We start from the raw sequence: 24256 nt of genomic DNA, 5'->3' as shown, positions 1-24256 counted from the left end.
GGTGTACACACTTCTTGAATTGTCATAGCTCCAAGTATTATGGCATTTCAGGTAATTTCACTTGTCTGTTACTGTTGGTAAGGTTTGCTTGTTTGTTTGTTTGTTTGTTTGTTTACAACACCAATTCTTCTTTTTCTGTATAAAGAAGGGTCCCTCATGTTCTTGGTCATATACTTCTCTGTCTTGGGCATTTTTATTCATTATCAAAGGCTTCTACATATCAAAAGCTTCTCGCTATTGCAAATGTTCATATCAAAGTTAATATTCCATATTCCCACAAACTCAAAGAAAGAACATTTTTTATTTCTGGCGACTCCTGCCATCAAAAGTACTAACATGAAAACTAACCATAAGCATTACCAACATCAACTACTAACAGACATCGAAAGTACCTTTGTGAGCACTAGACAGGATTGAGGTGCTCACTACTTAGAGGAGGTAGACTTCTTGGGTGGCACACTGCTGGATCGTCTCCCTTTAGCCATCTGTAGCCACATCTTCCGCTGCATCCTTCTCTCCTCCTCGTCTTGCTCCTGGAGGTACTTCTCCTGGATGCCCGTCACGTACTGCAAGTAGTCCTGGGTCTGTTGTCGGGTCCGGACCTGGAACTCTCCATGATTGGTTAGCGGGTCCTGGACTGGCTTCTGGATCATGCTCAGCCGGCCGGTGGTGCTCGGTCTCTCCGTCCTGCTTCCCGTCCCCGGGCTGACCCCACCACTGGTGGTGGTGGTGGAGCCACTTCCCCGCTGCCTCATCAGCATTGGCACAATAGTGACTGGCTCGGTGTGGGAGGTCGTCCAGCCGTGGCTCTTCTTCTTGCGCACTGGGCTGACTATGTGACTGACCTCAAAATGTGCCAGGGGTGCCGACACTGAGGCCGAGCTCATCGCTGTCTCACTCTTGCAGCGCCGGAGGGACGCCTTCCCACCACCAGCATCTGCCATCGATGGTACATTCATCTCTGAGCGATGCACGACTTGCGCAGTTTGGGGCCGCACCACGTTCGCTCTCGGGACGGTTGACTCCACGGTCTTTGGATGGATGCTCTTCTTGTGTTTAAAGTCTTGTGGAATGTGCTCAATGGTTTTCACTACAATCTCCTTTGCAATAGGTAACTTAGGAGACCTAGGGTATGCACTCTTCTTCGCTGGTACCCTGGATATTGTTGAGGAATTGGAGCTGGACAAAGTGCTTGGTGTGGAGTATGTAGTGGATGGGGCAGCATAGCCAACATAGTCTATTTGGAGGGCATTTGCAATGGTGTTGTTGACAATGTCGCTGTTCTTCTTGCTCTGTTCCATGTTGCCCCATGTCAGGAGCAGGCGATCGCGTGTGATGCCCTCTTTGGCGATTCTCTGCTGCGACCTGAGCAACGCTTTGGCCTCAGACAGCGAGACGGCATCAGAAGGTGATTTGTCCCGTCTAACCGGAGCGCTGTGCCCTCTCTGTGGAAGTCGAAATTTGGTTGACTTCAATTGAGCACTGGGAGAAGACATGGCAGTTGTTGGGCGCCTGTTGCCAGACTCCCCTCTGATTCCACCATCTGTAAAGGAGACTTTGGAGAAGGCCGGAGAGGCTCCTCTAGATTGACTTGAAAAGGGTGTGGCAGCATCAGACCTGGACATTTTCACTGACTGAGTTGCACCCGAAGACGGTCTTGACCCCATAACCGATGACCCCTGACCTGAAAGAGCAACGCTGGACTTGGATCGGCCCGTCGGTGGGCGTGAGTTCACCCGGTAGGTGGAGGTCTGCCCTTTGACCTCCATGAGACCCAGATCTGTTCTGTCATCCATGGCAGCCTGCCGTGGACCCTGGACATTGCGATAGAGGGGGCCTTTCACGTTTTGCGTCAGCGTAACATTGACATACACCTCCTGATTTTTCCGTGCCTTCTGCAGACTCTTGTCGCTGAGGGACCGGCTACTGTGGGTCAAAACGACATTGCTGCCGTCCCTCTGCGATGCACTATGGGAGATAATCTTTTGGTTCGCTGCTCCTGCCAGCTGTCCCCGCTGAGCACGCACCAATGAGTAGCTCTGCTGCCGGAGGGGAGCATCCCCATAGCGGTTCTTGTAGCGCAGCAGCTCAATCTTCTCGCTCTGCCCGTAATTCCACTCCACTTCTTCAAAGCACAGCATCAGCAGGTTGGTGATGGTCTGCAACAGCAACCTACACCACAAAAATAGAAAGGAACACATCCTGTTTTATTTTGGCAATTCAAATTAAAATCATTTGTCATGCTGTAGTTGGTTATTTTCAATGCTCAAGTGTACTGTTAGTTAACATGTATCCTAGTTGGCTTGTCTGGTCAGTCAAAACTGGTATCTATCTGGTCAATTCTCTCAAATTGAAAATGACACGGCAAACACCGGTAAATTTGTATGTGCTAGATTTTGCAGGCAATGTGCACAACCAGCTTACAAACTGGCAGTCATAAGAGAGTGGATAGATATATCATTTATGCTTATTCAACCCATTTGTTCCTCTTGCATTAATGATAACATAACTGCAATCTACTCTGTCGACGAAAACTGTGTTCCCTTTTTGCTTGCCTGTTAGCGTTTTTCTTATTTTCTTCCCCACTCCCTATGTTTGTACATGCATTTTTCTTGATGTGCCATGGGCACCAAAAGATGGACCTGTATGCTATATGTAAGTAGCCACTCACACTATCATTACAATAATGACAAAATTTATGAAAACTTAATAGTCATCAATAAATAAATTTACCACTGCTTAAAACAAATCACGCAAGACATGCTCTTCCCAATCCTCTCACAAAAAAAGCAAACCCAAGAAAACTTCACTCTCTAGACCAAGCCCTCCCTCTCCTTCAACACACCCGTACCTCTCTCCACAGGGGTGAATGGCCACGATGGGGTCTGACCGGCTGTTGCCCCGGAGCACCCTTAGACAGTCGCCCGTCAGCATGTTCCAGATCCTCAGCTTGCCGTCCTCGCATCCCGTCACCAGGCGCAGGTAGGCCATGTGGACGCACAGCACGGCTCTGTAAGGGAAGGCCGAGGCAAGAGGTATAGATCCATGTAGGGGCATTATCACTACAGGGTAGCTTAGGGGTTCTGAGTGGAAGGATGGAGGTTCTTGGATCATATCTCAATTACAATGAGCCAGCAAACCTGGATAGACCTTTAACCCTATTCCAACTGGGGGGGTCAAATTGACCCTCCCCTCGACATTTCGCGCCACGATTCCGCACCGCGCAAAGATTTTGCCGCGTCATTTCATGAGTTTTTTCATTGAAATTTCCCGCATATTTTGAGAAAAAATTTTCAACATCCGGGTACACCGTTCTTAAGTTACATAATGTTTTGCATATGCACGTCAACTGAAAAACAGCTCAACTTCATGATATCGTGTGCAAATCCAATGCAAATTGTGCTTTTTTGTTAAATTGATATTTAATAGATTATTTCAACTTTTAACCATTGAAATAAATCAATTCTAATGTAGTTAAGCTTGAAAAGTACCTGCAACAAATTTTGGCAAAAAAACAATAAAGAACAAAAGGTCGAAAAAACAATAAAATACATAAGAAATTAACAAAACAACAAAAACAAAAGAAATTGATTTTGATTGTGCTATTTTTTTACAAGAAATTTGTTTGATGTGTCTTGAGGAACTCTGACACACGAATTTAGCAATACTTCAGTCTTTTTAATGGAGTTATAGGTGAAAATATGATTTCATGGGTAAATTTGCATAATTAATTTACTAAAAATAGAGAAACAATATTTTTCTATTGTATGACCATGTAATCTTGTAGTTGACATCTGGCTCTATCTTCAGGCAAAATTTTGCAGCAATCACGCGAACGGCGCCCTCAGTAAAAACTTGGTCTCAAATAGCCCAGTTAGAATAGGGTTAAACGTCTTTCTCTCTCTACCTAATCAGTCCTGTTGAAGGGAAAAAATATGACCTTGTCCCAAAATAAACATGCTTCTCCTTTCATGATATTCAATAATTCGTGATGAGAACATGCTGCACAGACTTGTGTTATGCTGAGACAGCTTTTCAATCAAATATTTATATCGGAGCTATGAGGGTTCATCTTTCATATGATGGTTGGGATCACAAATCTTGTTACATTTTGTACAGCTACAAGTAATTAAAAATCTAGTGTCATTTTTTTTTTGGTTACATTTATTATGCCTCAAACACATGTACAAATAGAAGAAATGACAACAACAACAATAAGAATAAAATATTGTGAGGCAACATCCAATTACTCCACAGCTGATTGAAGACAAATAGTTTTAAACATAGCATAATTTTAGAATGTCGTAACACACTATACAAACATCTCAATCAAGTCATAGATTATAGAGGCAGCATAGTACACAAACTAGCTGATGGCAGGAGCAGGATGGGGGTGGGGGGGGGGGAGGGGGCGAGAGAGTTAAATATAAAATGTATCCTCACTTTGGGTGACGTAGTGCATTCACACATTTGTCATGGTTGCCGAGGGCACTCCAGACCAGGGCGTAGCCATCCATGCTGCCTGAGATGATGTGCCAGTCGTCGACCTTGACGCTGGCAATGGGGCCCTGGTGGGTGTTTGGGTTGGGCAGGCCAAAGCGGTTCAGATGCTTTGGGGAGCGGTACAGCACCTGTTGGGATAACATTAAAAAATGACTGAAAAGTGAACTTCATAGTAGTGAATACAGCTCTGAGTAAATCATATCACTCTTGAGGAATGTATTTTCAAACTCTAGGTTTCTGCATTTCTGTAATCAAGCAAAACATTTTAAGTAAGACCACCAGCACAAGAAAATTTATGTATGTATATTTACAAAGACTTTTTTTCATTTCATATCTTCCACTCCACTTCTCAATTATTATCTTTAAAACACAATGATTTACAATCAGATCAGAGCTACTTTTCTTTTCACAAATCTTTTCTTGTGCATGTATTGTCTTCACACCCATTTCACAAGGCGGTGATGTGGCTCAGTTTGTACTGCATCTACCTTGCAAATTAATGGCTTGGGTTCAATACCCATTGAGTTCAGCTGAGCAATGTGTGTAACCATGCAATCTTCCTAGCAAGAGGCAGAAACACTCTGTCCTTTGGATAGGACATTCTATGGAGAACCCAGGTATGAGGGAGTTGTGATTCATGGGCATTCAAGATACCACTTCATTTCCTTGCAAAGAGCAGGGTGTTAACCCAGTGAAGGGGTCCACCCCGCATACCCACACCAGAAAACTTGCGAGTGATGTTGACCCCTTGTGGTTTGCCCCAAGTGACAAGCAATTGCGGCAGTGTGCAAAAGGTATCAACCAGGAACATTGTGATATCATGACGAGAAAGAAGACTCATTCTATACAATGAAGGTGTGCTATTCTATCTATCTACTTCCCAGCCCTTGCCTTACAAGTATGCCCTGCATATATACTAAAGTTCTGGTGGTTGCCATGGTGATGCTAACCTTGAGAAGGCAGGCATCCTTGATGCTCCAGACCTTGACCTTGCCCTCCTCACAGCCACTGACCACTGTGTCACGGTGAACGGCCACGGCGTTGATCTGGTGCCGGTGTTTGAAGGTACGTTTACACTTCCCACTCTCAAAGTTCCACACTGTCAGGAGAAAGAGAATGGTTTGTTTGTTTGTTTGTGTTCATCACAGACTTTACGAGAGTCTATTCAGATTTTAATAACAAATTTTTCCCAAAATTAAATTCTTTCACAATTTTAAGTACATTCAGTCAAGTTCAGAATTCATTTTGAGGTCATAATACTTGTTTTCGAAATACTAATACCTTGTTTCTCGACAAGTTATGGAGTTTTCACAGAGAAGATACAGCGGTATTGAAATCAATTCATTGAACTCATTGTATGCATTATATGCATACAATACAGTCACATGCATAGTTTTAAAACATCATGAGCATTGACTGTCCACATATCATCATACTTCAATCTTGTAAATCAAGTTATAATAATAATAATAAACTGTGCTTGTATAGCGCATATCACATTCAGGGAGAAGTCTCTATGCACTTTAAGAATGAAACGATACAAGTAAAGGAAGTAAGGTGAAAATGGGACAGGTAAGTAAACAATAGAAAATTAAGATAAAGCTGACACTGAGAAACACTGATGGCCATGAGCCGTATCATTGCAAAAATTAATATGTTTTCAACATTCTTCTACATGAATCAATTGTTTCAGCATCTTTGATTTTATCAGGCAGACTATTCCATAATTCTGCTGACGCTACAGCAAATGTTCGTGCTCCATAAAATTTGGTGACAGTCCGGGGACAAACTAAGAGAGACTTGGATTTTGAGCGAAGATTTCTAGTCGGATGATACCTTTGGATGAGGTCTTGGAGATATGTGGGACCCAGACCCTGTAAGCACAGGAAAGTCAGCGACAGTATTTTGTATTGCACACGGACCTTTATTGGTAGCCAGTGCAATTCATGTAAAATAGGAGTGATGTGATCATACTTTTGAGCATGTGTCACCAATCTCGCAGCAGAGTTTCGTATCCTCTGAAGCTTGTTTATTTGCATGTCAGGAAGACCATACAGAATACTATTACAAAAATCAATACGTGACATCACATGAGCGTGAACAAGTCTCTCTACTGATTTCCGGTTTAAGTACTGTCGTATTGTTCCAATTTTATGGAGTGCGAAGGATTCAGCTTTACAAGTATTATTTATGTAAGAATTCAGCGTATTAACAAGATGTTTGTCGAGTCTGACACCTAGATTTCTATCAGAGTCTGCAATTGTATTAACAACTCCTTCATCCAGTGTAACAGATTCAAGTTGATTACGTTGTCTAAATCTACTGGTAAAATGAAGAACCTCAGTTTTATCTGCATTAAGTTTGAGACAATTGTGAATAGACCAATGCTTAATATCTGAAATGCAAGCCTGTAGCTTCTAAATGGCATCATTTTGCCTACCACCTTCAATAAATACATAAACTTGAGTATCGTCAGCATATATCATACAGTTCAAATCGTGATGTGAAATGTTGTCCTGTAATGGAGCAGAGTACAATGTAAATGCTAAAGGGCCAATTACCAACCCTTGTGGGACACCATGGGTAGATGAATAAACCTGGGATTTTGAGTCCCCAATAACTACACAATGACTTCTGCCTTCAAGGTAAGATGCGATTAGCTTCAGTGCATTTCCGGTAAATCCATATCTTTCTTTCAGGCGTGATACTAACATTTGTTGGCTAATGGTATCAAATGCACCTGTGTAGTCAAGAAGGAGTAAGATTGCCTCATGTCCCCTATCAAGAGCTAACAAAATATCATTTACAACTCTAACAATAGCAGTTTCACAGCTATGGTAAGGTCTGTATGCAGATTGAGCACTAGCAAACAAATTGTTATTCATCAAATAATCCTGCATTTGGGAGACCATTAACTGTTCAAGCAGCTTCCCAAGAAACTGCAAGTGAGCAATGGGACAGTAACTTTTCAGGAATTCTGGATCAAGCTTGTCTGATTTCAACAGAAGAATGATGTGAGCAAACTTTAACGTGTCCGGAAAATAGCCATGAGTCAGGGATATGTTGACAATCTTGGTGAAAAATGGAATCAGTTCCATGGAGCACTTTTTCAGAAGATCACTTGGAATAGGATCGAGCCCGCAGGTTGTTGACTTTGAAGCAGACAGTACCCTGAGAACTTGATCATCCGTGACAGCATGGAACTCCTCAAATCTTTGTTCAGTCATCTGAAACGCGATGTCAGCTATCTCTCGATAGGAGGTTTCTCGAAGGGAGGTTACTATTTTCTCAGTTTTATTTGCAAAGAATGTGCAAAAACGGTCAGCTAAGGATGGACTTGAATTATCATCCTTAGGTAAAGTTCTAGTAGATTTGGCCTGACACAATCTATCAACTTTACGGAAAAACTCCCGAGGACCACAGTCGTCGAGTTCCAACGAATAGTATTTCCTCCTGGCCTGAAGTAGAATTTTATTATATTTTGCAGCTGCATGAACAAAGATTTCATGATCGATTTCCAGCCCAGTACTACGCCAGCATCTCTCCAACTTCCTAAGGTGTTTCTTAGCCTCACGACAGTCACTGTTGAACCATGGTGACTGCGGTCAAGATGTAATTGTTCTATTAATCACAGGAGCATGCTTATCAAGAAGGTTCTCAAGTACCGACTCATATTGATTGATAAGTTCATCTACATCATCTGGGGGACAAGTATACAGTTTGGACTGCAGAATGTCTTCACGAAATGAAACAATATCTATGTCCTTCAATTTCTGAAACCGAATTCTGGTTTTTACAGGTTCGGGTTTGCCCACTGAAAGAGAGCAAATGATGGCTGAATGGTCAGACGGTAGATAATTAGTGCATGATGTCTGACAGACTATGTCTTCGGAAGTTCGGGTCAAGACCAAGTCCAGTGTGTGCCCTTTCACATGGGTTGGAAAATCAATGAGCTGTTTAAGATTTGCTCCGGCAGTTATGTCCAAGAACGTAGATGCCTCGGGGTCATTCTTATCTTCAAAATGAAAATTGAAATCACCTGCTATGACAAGAAAATTTGGTTCAGCCATCAATCTTTCAAGAAGGGTGGAAAACTCTTGAAAAAATATTGGAGCAGTGATCCTTCCATCTCTTTTCCTCTGCGGATGGTAAACAACAACCAGACGAAGTGGCTTCAGCAATTTCTTCCCAGTGAGGAGAAGATTCATGTATTCAAATGATTCTGGAGTTTCACATTTTTCATCTTGTACGTTAAAGCTCCTATGTAGGCAGACACCAATACCACCACCATGTCTGTCAGTTCGTGGGGAATTAAGAAATTGATAAGAAGGGAGAGTTGCTCCTATATCTGCCAAAGACTGGTCATCACGGGCGTAACCAGTTAGCCATGTCTCTGGTATAGCCAGTATGTCAATATTGTGGGAAATCACCAAGTCTGAAATCATATGGGACTTGTTCTTAAAAATGGATCTCGCATTCCATAATGCAAACTGAGAAAGATGAGATACTTCATGCCATTTCTCTCCATGTTGTACACTTTGAGATGATGGAGCCCGGTTGTTTCTGATTTGTTTTTGAATTCGACGTCCTCCCTTATTTACTCCTCTATGAGTGGGGCGCTTAGAAGATATTCCAAGTGACTTTAGTGTAGACCATAACGTTGCATCCACTAAAGTGGCGGAAAGGGGTCTAAGGTTCAATAATTCTTCCCTATCATATTTGATGTGTTCTTTAGACGAACACTGCCAAGACAAAACAGCTGGTGATGAATCATTGTGTTCATGACTGAGTGTGGAATTGCTTCGCTGTAGAGGGCCTGGATTTGGATGGATGTCGCCATGTTTTATTAGTTCAATGCAAAAACTGCTTGTACCATTGGTATGATACAAGACTCTTCCTCCAACAAAAGACCTCAAAGAGTCTTCTGTATACCCTTTTTTAACTTCAGTCAAGCAGCCCTCATTGAAGTTGAAAGTGCAGCATAGAAGAATCAGAGCAAGGGGTGTAATCCTCCAAGACACCATTGTTCACTTCCAAGGGTGTCACTCAGTAGTATGGTTGAGCACATATCAATAGGCCATGTTGTCACTGTACAAGAAATATGGCCACTGGTCTCTAATTTCTGAATTGAAAACATAAAATCTTTATGCTCATACACCATAAAGAGTAAACAAGTAAATAAGTCCACAATTGGCCAGAAGGATCAGGAAGATATCCCAAACAGACTGATGTAAAATTAATCCAGTAGATCAAACAGTGTCACAAGAAAAAAGTCAAGACTGAGGAGAGGGGTGCAGGCGGCTGCTAGGCGCACACACACACAATAACAATCTCCAAATCCAGTTATCTCCAAATATAAAAATCCAAGTTATCTCCAAATATGAAAATTAAATCCTCTTTATAATTAAGGTTCAATGACAGAAATAAACATCGCTAACATATGCTCACTGAAGTCTTTGACCATCACATGTTTCTCTTTTTCTTTCTTTCTCTCCCTTCTCCCCCCCCCCCCCCCCCCCCCCTTTGCCTCTTTTATTTTTTAGGCATGGCTGAAGAACTTACTTGGTACTAAAAAAAAAACTAGAAATGTCGCTATGGTGACTGGTATGCCTCCGCCATAATGCATGATTCTCCTAATAGGTCTAAATAGTACGTGTGGACAATGTTTGATTACATTTTCACAAAATCAGCAAAATGTTAAAATGACAAGTTTGTCACAAATGTGTTGAATGCTCACCTTCCTTGACCTAGATTTAATTCGATGAATAGGAGAGCATGTATTTGGGATTTACAGACTTTAACTTGACTTTGACCCATTCATACATTTATGCATTGAGTAATTTTCAAGGTATGGAGAAAAAGTGCAATTTCTGTATTGAATAGTAAACTGATACCATTTTCATCTGGCCTTTGACCCTAAAATTCATAAGACAATCACTGTCAGGCGAAAGATGCATAAATATGAAGTACGTTTCAAGATCAACTTGAGCCACTTCCGAGATATGGAGGAAAAACTTAGTTCAGCACTTTCACTTGATCTTTGACCTTTTGACCTTTGAGGCAAAAACAAAAGGAAAAAAAAAACTTTCCAGAGAATCTCTATTAGGTTAAACATGCATACACCTAGTGTTAAAAAAAAAAATAATAATCCTGCTGGCATTACATAAACATGAGGGAAATGTTTAGTAAAATTTTGAAGTGTTGCCCTTGACCTTTGACCCCTGACCTTTGAACCCATGAACCCTAAATTCTCTAGATAATCACTGCCAGTCAGTACATGTATGACTATGTTCCATGAAGAGACCTTGAACAATTTCCAAGGTACAGAGAAAAAAGGTGAAGTTTTGATATTTTTACTTGACCTTTTGACCTTTGACCTCATGACCCAAACTTTCACCAGAGAATCTTAATTGGGTAATACATGTATACACTAAGTTTAAAAAAAAATATCTTCAGGCATTGCATAGATATGATGGAAATAGTGAAATTTTATGTATTTGACCTTGACCTTTTGACCTTTGACCTTGAGCATGTGCACCCAAAAGTTGATAGGCACAACTTCACCCCCTAATACACATACATGCCAAGTTTCATTAGGATACCTCAAAAGGTTTTGATAGTTACCTTGTCCACAAAATTCATGACGGACGGACGGAAGGACGGATGGACGGACGGATGGACAGACGGATGGACAACCCGAAAACATAATGCCTCCGGCACCACTTCGTGGCGGAGGCATAAAAGAAGAAGAAGAAATAGCATACATGGTGGCTGGCAACTTTTCACTGCTACATGAAACATATTGCTGTTGCGGCTGACTGAAGACAGGACACTTTCTCACCTTTGACCTGGTTGTCTTTGCTGCCTGAGACCAGAGTGTCTTCATACATGTCCAGACAGAGGATGGTACCCATGTGGCCGTGAAAGTGTTTCATAGGACGCCCGCTAGCGATGTCCCAGCATCTATGAGGTACACACAGGGGTTAAGTATTGAATGTAGAGGAATAGAAACACACACATAGAGAAGCTGTATGCTTCTATCATAATGTGCTACAGAGACATATATCCTCCAGAACATTATTGACTTGTTAGTATTTGATTGATCCTCATTTCAACCCTCATTACCCGAGATCAGTGGTCAATTTAAAGAACACTCATATACCTTGTATAACAGATATCATATTTACTATGATCTACCATATCTGCAGTAATACATATCATGATTATGACAGCCATACACAAACGAAAATCACAGGAATGAATAAGACTCAGAGCACGATTTAACTACTGTATACACCATATATTTAGCGAGTCTAATTTTTTGTAAATCAGGACTTCCGACAGGATTTTGCGAGTGGTTGAATTCGCGATTGTGGAGTACAGCACTGAACGGAGACACGTATGTGTGCACTTCACATTCATGTTGGGATCAGAGTTAATATTTTCACTTGTTTTCAGATTCACAAATAGGACCTGACTCGCACAATTTGCGAAAATAAAAACCTCGCAAAATATTCGGCGTATACAGTATGTAATCCTTAACCTCACAAATTCCAAAGTACAAACAATGCAGCAGCGTAAATTACATATATCTGGATGACAACTCAACTTGCACTGGAACACCTACCTGATACTGGTGTCAAAGCTACCACTGATGACAAAGCCTCGGGCCTCGTTGATGTAGAGGGACTTGATGGACCCCGCGTGGCCCGTGATCAGAGGACCCGTTTCTTGACCGCTGATCACGTCCAGGAACCTCACGTGGCGGTCAAAGGAGCCAATGGCCACCAGTTGACCAAAGTTGTAGTGGACAACTCGGTTGATGTCTTGCCTAAAGGAAGAAATAAAAAGATTTACAGGTATTAAGCTACTTGGATGTGACATTACACTTTCAAAAGTATCTATTAATCTGTCACTCTTTTGTTAAGGGTTATCAGAATGCTTGACAGGATTATTGCCCCTTTTCAATAGCACATAATTCACACATGAAGTCAAGATTACTCTCTGTAAGTTATCAAGCCACTCATCAAGCCAATGTGTGAACTGTGAAAGCTAGGAATGTCTGAAGACAGCTCTTTAAACTATGTGTACTTAAAGCTCTTCTGGCTAATTATACAAATCGCAGAGTAGTTCTTTTCTTTTTTGTTCCTTTTATCTTTTTAAAAAATAATTTGACATACTCACTGTCATTATAGGTACCGGTATGTTTTATTCAGCTCAAATGTCCCTTTTCAATGTGTGCAAGCAGAATGTATCTATTAAAATGGGACTGCAAAACAATCACCCTCTCTGCATACTTTAAAGGGATGGTACAGTATTGGTGGAGATGAGAATTGGGCTTTAAACTTTTTGCGAGATACCAAGAAAACACTTATGAAATAGTACAGAGCATACCACTCTAAGAGGAATTCAAAGTTTATTTGATGAAAATCGGGTTTGGAATGACTGAAACATCCAAAAACTAGATATATCGCTACAGCTACTGATATGCCTCCGCCATAATGCATGGTTCTCCTAATAGGTCTATAGTACAATGTCTGGACAATGTGTGATGACAGTTTCACACAATTGGCAAAATATTAAAATGACAGGTTTGACACAAATGTGCTGAGTGTTCACTTTCCTAGAACTAGGTTCAATTGGATGAATGATTAAAATGTCAGAGTGCAGGTATTTGGGGAACTGATGATTTTTACTTGACTTTTGACCCTTTTATAAGTTTATGCATCGAGTAATTTTCAAGGTATTGAGAAAAAGTATAATTTCAGTATCAAATGGGAAAATAGCATTATCTAAACCTGGCCTTTGACCTTTGACCTCACAGTTCCAAAGAGAATCACTGTTAGGTTGAACATGTATAAATATGTAAGTTTCATAATGATACCTTGAGTTACTTTTGAGATATGGAGGAAAAAGTGCAATTTAGCACTTTCACTTGACCTTTTACCTTTTGACCTTTGACCTTTTGGCAAGAAACTTCCTCAAAAATATATATTGGGTAATACATGCCATACATCAAGTTAAAAAAAACCAGACCTTCAGGCATATTGCATTTTAAGGAAAGTAGTGATATTTTGAGGAGTTGACCTTGACCTTTGACCCCCCTGACCTTTGACCCATGACCCCCAACTTCCCTAGATAATCACTGCCCATCGGTACAAGCATATATACTAAGTTCCATGAAGATACCTTGAACCATTTGCGAGATATGTAGAAAAACATGAAATTTCATTTTTTTTTCACAAAATAACCTGTGACCTTTGACCTTTGACCCTGTGACCCTAAAACCCACACAAAGTATTATCCCCCAAGGATATACCCTCATACCAAGTTTGATGTAAAACCACCACACGGTTCTTGAGATATCGACAAAAACAAAACAAGACGGACGGACGTACGTACGGACGGACGGACGACCCGAAAACATAATGCCTCCGGCCACTTCGTTGCGGAGGCATAAAAAGTAAAACAAAGCGATCGTTAAAAAGTGTGGGTCCCACACTATATTAGAATCGCCCTGTTTTGGATATCTCAGCCATTTCAAAACCAATTTTCATCAAATAAACGTTGAATTCCTCATGGAATTACATGCTCTTTCATATTTCATAAGAGATTTCTCATTATCTCACCAAAAAAGGTTAGAAACCTGAAATTAGGTCTCAACCAAAACTATACGACCCCTTTAAACACATGCAAGATAATTAGTAAATAATGCAGTGATATTTCTGCTAGTGACAACTAATTTCTCAGCTCGCAAGAAACAATTTCCTCTGCCAAAAAATATGACACATATTTGCTTGGTGCATGAACAAAGAGCGTAGGTCATTGCTCTCTGCTATTATACATACTTTTTTTTCTTTTGATGATATTCTTCATAGAAATGTTTGTAAAAATGAAGTTCTACGCTAGCCAATTGAAAGATGAAATGGAAAGATGAAACAGACAATATAGGAGAAAATACAAAGAAAAGACAAAATCTGGATGACACGTAGATGAACAAGAATTCTTTAAAAGATGAAGAGAAAGAAGACACGACAGATAAAGAAAAGGAGAAGGACTCTTACTGGTCACTAAGCACCATGACATTGTAGGCACCGCAGTAGATATTCCTCTCCTCCATCTCCACATCGTGTGTGACGAGTCCGCTGTACGACGTCGACAGGCTGATGTCGCTCTTGAAATTCACCTCCTCCGGCGGGTCGTCGGACAGCAGGACGTCGTAAGAATCCCCCGCCAGCCTCGGGACGGGTATATCGAGGTGGCTGGCAAAGACTGGATTGCCTCCTTTCGCAGAGGAGCCCTTAATGATGCATGACATTACTTGTCAATGATCACGATGCAGGCTTTTGACAAATTTTATGGTTTTATATATTGACCATAATGACTACTTCTTGTCAACTTCACACAGTAAAGAAATTTCAAACTTGTGCTTGCGAGTCATATTATGAAAATGAAAACATAATTCTTGGAATATCTGATATATACATCTGATACATAGCTGCTTACATATACTGTAATACATACTGGAGCATAAGCATATGAGTCCATGAATTTTCTCAAATATAACTTTAAATAATTGAAGTGTAAAATAGATTAATTATTTATATCTGATGATCTTTTTCAACTATGTTTTTGATTACTGCCTTGTATAAACATCAGAAATATGCAGTTCTTTGCACTCTTGGTTTTGCTTTGATGATTTCTTTTTTCTTTTTCTTTTTTGGAAGATGAAGAAAAGGGAAGACGAGGACATTGGCAATGCAGCTCACAGTAATGGCATCCTGATTCCTTACAAGTGATCACATTATCATAGCCTCTCGTACATCCAAAATAAATAAATTCAACATGCTAAATTCAACAATGTATGGTTTGGTTTGGGCCACGTAAGCTTGAAAAGAATTAATTCTACAGGAAACATTGCTAAATGTGGAATGGAGGATTAGCTATCTAATCAAAGATAATTTGCCATCTCATAAATAACAACAAAAAAGGCCTCAGTCGTATCATCCTTGATACGACAATTCAGAATTGCGCTCTTAAACTGGGTAATTGCTACTTAAAAGCAAACTGTTCTTTTGCTTCTCTTTCTACTCAGAAACATTCTAATCTCTGGTTGCGTTAATCAACTTTTCTCAGTTTGAAATGCATTTCAATACCCGCTATCAAAGCACATTGTTGGCAAACATCTTTTGGATTGTGCTTTTCGAGTTGTTGCATTTATCAACTCTGTTGTGAATCAATTGGGAGGCCTTGTCACTGTACAGCTCCATTGTACACTTTGACCCAAAGAGCAAAGATGTGTAGCTTGCAGTGGTTATCGTGGGCAGGTCTGAGCTATAAAATGTGTTTCAAAATGATTCTGCGTTTATCAATGCATTTCTGGCTCAACACATTTGCAATCTCACTTCTATTGGCATTTCACACACTCTTTTCTAACCCCATAATCAAAACAGCTTTGCATTTATCAACCGCCCAAATCTCCCTGAAAGTTATTTGGAAACCTTTTCCCCGCCTTTCTCCCTCAACAATCCACTCTACCCTTTCTGTTTTGTCACTCGATAATTCTGTGTCCATCCCTGTCAACAAAGCCTTGGTGTAGTCATGGTAACGGATCTCACAGAGGACTTGGAGACTGACCTGCATGAGCATGACTTCCTCCCAGATGATCTGCCTCATCTTCATGTCCTCCTCCACCTCCTTGGCCACGTAGCACCAGTGAGGGCTCACTTCAAAACAGCTGACAAGGTCCCCGTATTCCATGAAGCTCAGGATGTATTTGGACAGGTGGACGGGCAGGCGTCGGATGAAGTCCACGTGCTGTCGCACTCCCGACAGCGCACTGTCCGCTGCGGCCATGATGCGGAGGGTCGGGTCCAGCGAATGGACGCTTGAACCGGAGGACACCTCACTCAAGGTGTCCTCTGATTCGTCCTCGACTACCACATGGTCTGGCTCGAGGTAGTCTCCTTCCCCGAAGGGACTGATTGGGTGGGAGTAGACGCTGGACGCAGCCCGGAGAAGATTGGTCTCTGGATGCTTGTGGGACTGGAAGGAGAATTCGGTGTCCACCAGTGATTCATTCTCATAGTCTGCAAGATAAAGTTTCAGATGAGAACAGGGTCATACAATGTTAGAGATAAACTGTCAAACTATGATCACTGTTATTACAATGATGCATTTAAGTCTTGCTCAAGTGACATGACCTCACTTTGTGCTTCATAGCATGACATCACTTGTGGTAGTTGTGGGATTTAGAGAAGGAGCATGAAAATATCAACTGGCACACATATAGAATTTTGATGTGATTATATTTTACATCATGTTCACCTTAATGAGGCAGTCTGGCTGAAAACTCTCCTGTGGAGTTAAGACAATTTATTGTGTGTGTGGTTTTGATTCAAGTGACTAAGATAATGATTGATACATTGCTAAGTATTTTGAGCATCAAGATATGGTGTGGCGAGTTTGTAAGAAAGAACAACATCATAACCATTTTCATAAGAACTTCTCATAGGCTGTCTGTGTCTGGACACAGTTCTACAATTGGAGCAAATGTGATAAAATGTATGTTGTTGCATGTGTCACTAAGAAATTGTTGTCTGTTTTGCGTGGCTTTCTTTTTGAAGAGACAATGTGTGTGCGTATTATCAAGTTTTAATCACAATTGCTGTCATGACTTCACCAAACTCTCTTTCTTTGTCTCATACATGAACCATCAAAGTGTGTCTGTAAATTTGTACAATGCTCAAAAGTTCATTTATGCCCCCGAACTTGCACTGGGTTGAATTCAAAACTATGCAAAATCATTACATGTCATCTCTAAGTCTGATTTTATCTAAATACAACGCTTAGAAAGGGATGTTTCCTTTGTTTACACTTTAAACTGGGACAATTAGATTTGGAGGGAGATGAGAGAGGGGATGAGAAAGCGGAATAGAAGTGATCTATAGATATGATAAAAAAATGAAAAGATGTGTAAAATAGATATCATCTTCAGTGGTTTAATTCCAGCAATCAGTGGGGGGGGGGGGGGGGGGGGGAGGGGTAGGGAGGGGGAGAGGGAGAGCACAGTAAATGGTCCTACCCATTACATTTGCTCAATACCCTGGGTGTTACATGCACCATTTGCAAACTGTACACAGCCATTGTTCAATGGATACATCTCATGTATCAGTGCAAGTTACCCTGGGCAAATACACATTGGGGGACAGGCAAACATGGAACTAGAACGCCCCTGCTGCTCTCTCCGCGGAATGATGCTAATGGACAGGGGATTAGGTCCCCTTTGTTTTCCATTGACACCTCACCAGAGCATTCTAATCCCTTTTCAAACTCCGCTGATCCCTTTCCAAATCGGAGAAGTAGCCGTTTCATTGTGCTCTCCAAAACATGTTACATTCTGTCAAGCTGGGATATTGACACATGGTTCAAACAGTCTCCTCTTTCTTTAAAGTCAGTTTTGCTTCAGGATTCAGCAGTCCTCTCATATCCTAACAGGGGTATATAATGTAACATTACTGATGTAGGGGTTCATGTATCTGCCCTCACACCAACACCTGGTTACCATAGGTATTATCATCTGAATTGTTATGGTTTCTGCCCTACAGTGACACTCTACATAAATTGCCAGTTTAAAAAACAACAACAACACTAAATAACAATGTAAGCACAACATGAGATGACTGTAAAAATTTATCCATTATGACATTATGTGACAGTTATAAAATTAATCAATAGTTTAAATTCAAACTTTGTATTTAAAACGTTGTACAGTCTTCAACAAACCACTGCCTGACATAACAGTTTTGCAGTACCGTAACTTAGAATGCATGGTAGTTTGTACCATTGCAGCGAAGAGATACCTAGATGTTTGTTTGTTTGTTTGTTTGTTTGTTTGTTTGTTTGTTTGTTTGAGGCAATTACAGTCCCGATATATCACACAATATTACATGATATATCAAAATCTCCACCCAAATCCAATTTAAAATATATAGTAGAGTATCATTTATTATTGATGATTTTGTTAATCTATTTACAATAGTTACAATGTATCAGTGTCACCTTGTCGTCACTGAAAATGAGTTGTTAAAAAAAAAAGAAATTGAAGCAGAATTCGCAAGATATTTAAGTTGAAGATGCATATTGTATGCATACAGGTATACAGAATACCAAGATGATAAGAATGGGAATTGATTAAAAGATTGGGCAGAATAAATAAAACATTCTAATACTGTTTCCTTTTCAAATGACAGATCTCAGAAAAAACACTGAGTTGACATTCAACAGATGTTATTGTACTCACCAACACTTCGATTCCTCATGATCTGCTTCTGCTTCTCATTGTTCAGCATTGTCTGTGCCAGTTTGTTGACGGCGTGAACCAACTCCCCACTGCACATCTGGAGCACACCAAGGATGTAGTTGGACTTACTCCAGTAAGGTGCAGCTGAGAACCACCTCAAGCTATCTTGTATCGTCTCCTCCGTGACCTGGTTTCGCAGCGCACGGTCGTGCCCCGCATCAATGTGGTCTCCATTCAGTCCCGGGTTGGCCCGCGACCGCGAGTAAAGGTAGTCCTTCCCGCACAGCGGCTTAAGAATCTGCACAACGTAGGCAAAGAGGTTGGCGCTATGGAACCGCCGCACCAGCCCCAGGAGGAAGCGCCTCTTGCTCTTCTCGCCGGCACGGAGGAACCACTGCCGTGTCTCGATGAGGCGGGTCCGCACCACGCACGACTCGCACTTGGTGCAGATGGTGGTGCCCCTTGAGGCCAGGCAGCGCAGGTCAGGAGACTTGCCGAGATTGAACTCAAAGTTCTCTGTGGTCCTCGGAGGGTGCTTCATGATGCTGACTGAGGTAGCAGCAAGCTTTGACACTGGCATCATGGCACTAGAGTGGCCTACTTCTCCACGTCTTGGCGACTGATTGCTGGTCAGATTAGCATCTACATAATGTGGAAAAGATGAATATGTTTAAACCAATAAGGAGATATTATCATTCAAAGGTTTTGAACAATCCACAACAACAACAACAACAACAACAAAAACCATGGCTTTCGTTCCATACTTGTACAGACAAAAAATGTTGACCTAACGTTTCAAAAGAGCCGTCATTTTGGCATGCAACCAATGAAACATAATAATCAAGTGTGAATTATGGAAAAGTACATCCATGTAATATAAATACCATATAGTACTTGGATAGCCTAGTATCTCAGAGCAACATGAAAAAACACATCTAGTCCAACAAATCATTTCACCACACAATGCTATTTTGAACTTCAAATCCACTTTTTGGACATTACATGTCTTGAATTGAGCCTTCTTTGATGGTACAGATGTCATCCTTAGATTGCTTGTGATGAAATGGAAGGAGCTGATTATCAATGTATCACAACAACATGGCCAGATCCACATGCACTGAGAACCAATAGTTCACTGAGACAATGTTTTGCCCACACTTCCCTGCACATTTTACATTCCTTTTGCTCTCTTCTGAATTGAGCGCACAACTAATTACAAGCACCTGTATACCCGTCAGTCCTTTGTTCTGTACCAGGGGGTGTCTTTATACACAAGTCTATACAAAGCAGCATGTTAACACATACAAAAACTATTCAAACAGTGTCCCCCTCAAGCCCCCCCCCCCCCCCCATGAGCACTCTGCAGCCAGTTGAAAAGGCAACTTCAAAGTACATTGTATTTACTCCACCAACACTGCCTTTAATAGCTAGCTTTTCCAGTGTCTGTTTTTCTATGTGAATTGGGTCTCAGACTAATGTTTTATGTTCACTGTTCAGTAAACCTTGTGTCAGTCTCAGACATACACTGTACATGCAAGGCAGTCACCAGAAAATATGTGTCAACAAGTGTATGTTAAAATAAATACAAAAATCAATGACTCTTATTGTATGCATTTTACATTTATTTTGGCAATTGTTGCACTGTTTATGCGTGTCATGCAATGGTTTGAGTTGAATGAGTGTCCAATGCCTAATAATGGCAATGTTATTATGTTAACATAAAATGGTAAAATGGTTGAAGAATTGGACACAGCCAATAATTTTCTAAAGGAAGATCTAAAAATTTAGATAAAATATGCCACGCTATGCCTTTTCTGCATAATTTCAATATTGTTCTTTGAACCTTGTTGAAAGTTTTCTAATGTTGAGGACGCATGAAAAGTGACCAGCCAATATAATAGTAAATATTTAGCAACTCTTGTACATGTATTAGTAAATTGAGTTTAACATTCTCTGATGTGTGAAACTTGAGTTTACAACCTGACCACATTTTGCCAAGGCCAAGCTCTCACAAAAAGATATATGTAACATTACTTTGCAGAGTTTAAACTTTAAAGCTCACACAACTTGGGCTTGGTTTGGTTTAACCGCACCAGCAACACCAACCCGTACCGAGTCACGGTCGCATTGCAGCCCTATGGCTATTGATGTACATGAGTACCACCTGATATGGCTTAGTATTTTGGTGACCAGAGACCAAAATACAGGGTTTTACACTGAAATTCGTAGCCATACTGTTAGATAAGATACTTACAATCAGAGGCGCGGAAATCGATTTACAATACAATATGTTATAAGAGCCCAGTGAAAGATTTTATCTGAGGTTTTAGTCCTTCCGCACTTCATATCGTAGTACAGCTTACACAGCGCATGCGCTAACAGCCTTGCTGTCAATCGGGTATGGATAAAACGTAGCACATATTATAATACACAATGTATGCGTGTGGAAAAAAAAACAGGACAGCTGAGCTGAGAATTTATATGAATATTCATTCGCGCATGCGCAGATCATTTTATTTACGTGATATGTTCGAAATGGCGAACCGCATCTTGCGGAGATGGTCTCAAAGATGATGACGATTAATCTTGTTTTTGGAGGTAATAGTGAGGGATATAGCTGCGTATAATATATTTAACAATATGGTATTACAACATGTGGCTTTTCGTTGCGAATCCAAGTGTCGTTTTGACTGATGAGTCGTTCACTAAATTGCAAGCATCGCAGTGCACTTGATTACTTCACTAAATTGCATACAAGTTGTTGGGGCGCTGTTACTGGTTACAGCGCCCCGCGCCAGGGTTAGGTTTGGTTAAACTTTGACCGAAACATTGGTCTGTATCTTGTTGGGGATATGTTCCGCGGAGACTGCATCTGACTTCACAGAATCCCCTTTGTCTACGATCTACGGAGGAGATAGGAGGAGAGTCATAAAAGAAAAAAAAAACTCCTCCAGACAGATAGATTTTTCAGTCTACTAGGTTCAACTTCACTTTGGACACATGAACTACCACGCAATGCAAGCCCGCTCATCATTTCAATTCAACACAACTTGTCTAGAACTTAGAAGTAGAATCTTCTCTGGCTCTAAAGATTTCTAGAGCTAGATCTAGTTAGACTTCTTAAGAGTCCATTTTGCTGTGCTCTATTCTAACAATTGCCTCAAATTTACTCTGGTCCAATCAATCACGATAGAAGAACCTAGCAAATAGGTCTAGGAGCTCTACACAATGTACGTAGATCTACTACGCCTGGCTAGCTAAAGTTTAAATTAGACTTCTATCTAAGTACAAAGTAGGCCTACTAGTTTTCTAGTTTGCATATTCCTTGACCGAAAGATCGGTCTGTATCTGTCCGTCGGGGAATGTTCCGTGGAGACTGCGTCTGGCTTCACAGATCCCCTCCGTATACAGCGTTAATGGCAAAATATAAAAGAGTCCTCCGGCGAACACTGTCACCATGTTCTATGGAAGTCAAGACCAGAGCTTATGCTGCGTTAATCCGCCCACAACTGGAATACGCAGCTGAAGCATGGAATCCACACACTGTTACAGCCATAAATGCACTTGAACTAGTCCAGAAAGCAGCGGCCCGTTTCGTGCATGGGGACTATAGAAGAACAATATCTTCCTCAGCCCTAGTTTCTGCCCTAGGCTGGCACACCCTTCATAACCGTCGACTTCTAGCACAGTGTGTCCTATTCCATAAAATTCATTATCAACTGGTTTGCATCCCACACCCACAAGTCATCACACCTGCAACTTATATTTGAAGACATGACCACAAACTCAAGTACACAGTACCCACAGCAACCATCGACCCCTACAAGTTTTCACTATTTCCAAGAGCAACAAGACTGTGGAACAGTTTGCCAGGCGCAGCTGTTCAACTCACCAACCCAACAGAATTCAGAGAGGCTGCACTCCAACATATCATCATAATGCAGCCTTCTTCTGGTTCCAGTGTCCTGTAAGGAGCCAACCTTATTTTTACTTGCACGGGTTCAACCACTTTTATTGTAAATATGTGGGTTATGATTATGGCACCTCTGCAGACTGCACCCTTGCTGACACACAGCAGGGATTGTTCATCCCGGTATAGCTTCAACGGAGCTGCAGTTTTGGGATTATTTCAACAAGTAACAAGTAACAAGTAACAGACGGATCTTTCTGTCTAACTTAGCAATTACAATTATATTCCCAGACATGAACATAAATTTGCAGACAATTAACAGTCGGTAACACATCCATCCATCCGGAAGCCATACATCCTAGCACATAGACTATTTTATTTATAAAGGCAGCCACTTATTCATAAGTACACGCCACATATAGAACTAGACTATTAGAACACTGGCCACGCCACACGGAAAGTTACGACTTCGACTACGTGCTCGAGAAACTGAGAAGGAAAGCAAGTTACTCCTTCCGACAGGTATTAGTACACTCGGGACTAGGGAGTTGTACTGTCACAAGTAAGCTCCAAGCATTTAACGTACTAGAAGGAAGAAAACAAGTGGCGATCTTAACTTACCTTCTGTGAGTGCCACATCTTACTCTTCCTCGGAAATTTTCTCACGAAAATTTGAGAACGGTCCCTATTGTCATCCTAGTTTATCGATTTCATACCATGTTTTATCAATAGACGCTCTTTCGCATTGTTGTGAAAAAGCTTCACAATGCGCACTATGTCGAGCTTGCAATCAATCAATGCCGATTGAGCTATCCTATATAAATAGCGTATCTACGCGACGAGACTCATCAAAGGTAGGTCCCTATGCAATGATTATCTTACCAAGCCGACAATCGCACAGCTGTGAACAACAGATGGCAGCATACACATCGGCCTTCAAAGAAAGTACTAGTAGTTGAACGGATCGGTAACCTGTTGATATTGCTTGTGACTTTCAAATGTATTCATGAAATTCTTTTTTATTGCAACGACTAGTCCTACATCGACGTAGATAAGCACTGAATTGATTATTGTTTTAGTAGTAGCCATGATAAAAGATATCATGGGCGTACGTACTCGAGCAGGATTCGAACCTATTTATACGACCTCCTGATCTCCGGGCAGGCGTCATCTCCACTAGATCACCGAGCTACCGCCCGACAGTTTTGCCAATTGAATCAAAATAAAAATGGCAACGAAATACTAGTAATCTAGTATCGTTGTTTGTGGTTTAAGCAAGATAATCTGTTTTCTACATTTTATTATGGAATATTCAGGTATAAGTAAATCTACCGCCGATTGTATTGTTTACGGAATAAAAGGTTGGTCACATTAGAAAGTATAGTTTGCTATTGAATGATACACTTTTGGTGTATTATATAGGATCTTGGAGGGGAATCAAAATTAAGCTACCATTCATATTGTGCAATATGCAATTGTAGTTTTGCATGATGATAGCTCAAATTATTTTTAGTCAAGTTTTATAGTCAACAAATGAGAAG

The 24256-nt window shown here is 40.9% G+C and overlaps 1 protein-coding gene across 1 annotated transcript; it reads right to left on the bottom strand.

Moving 5' to 3' along the window:
- Nucleotides 1–425: 425 nt before the first annotated feature.
- Nucleotides 426–19388, bottom strand: LOC139738629 (F-box and WD repeat domain containing protein 10B-like). Its single transcript, XM_071649246.1, has 9 exons — nucleotides 18806–19388; nucleotides 16141–16592; nucleotides 14568–14803; nucleotides 12131–12334; nucleotides 11345–11466; nucleotides 5454–5602; nucleotides 4444–4631; nucleotides 2852–3010; nucleotides 426–2172 (listed from the first exon to the last, which is right to left on the bottom strand). Exons 1-9 carry the CDS (start codon nucleotides 19386–19388, stop codon nucleotides 426–428), a joined length of 3840 nt encoding a protein of 1279 aa, XP_071505347.1.
- Between the last annotated feature and the right edge of the window lie 4868 nt (nucleotides 19389–24256).

This window comes from Diadema antillarum, unplaced genomic scaffold (assembly GCF_040938485.1).
Source record: "Diadema antillarum isolate AM-2024a unplaced genomic scaffold, OU_Dant_1.0 seq00000759_RagTag, whole genome shotgun sequence".
NCBI classification, from domain to species: domain Eukaryota; kingdom Metazoa; phylum Echinodermata; class Echinoidea; order Diadematoida; family Diadematidae; genus Diadema; species Diadema antillarum.
The sequence above is the reverse complement of the archived record's forward strand: the minus strand, read 5'-3'. Positions and strand labels throughout refer to the sequence as shown.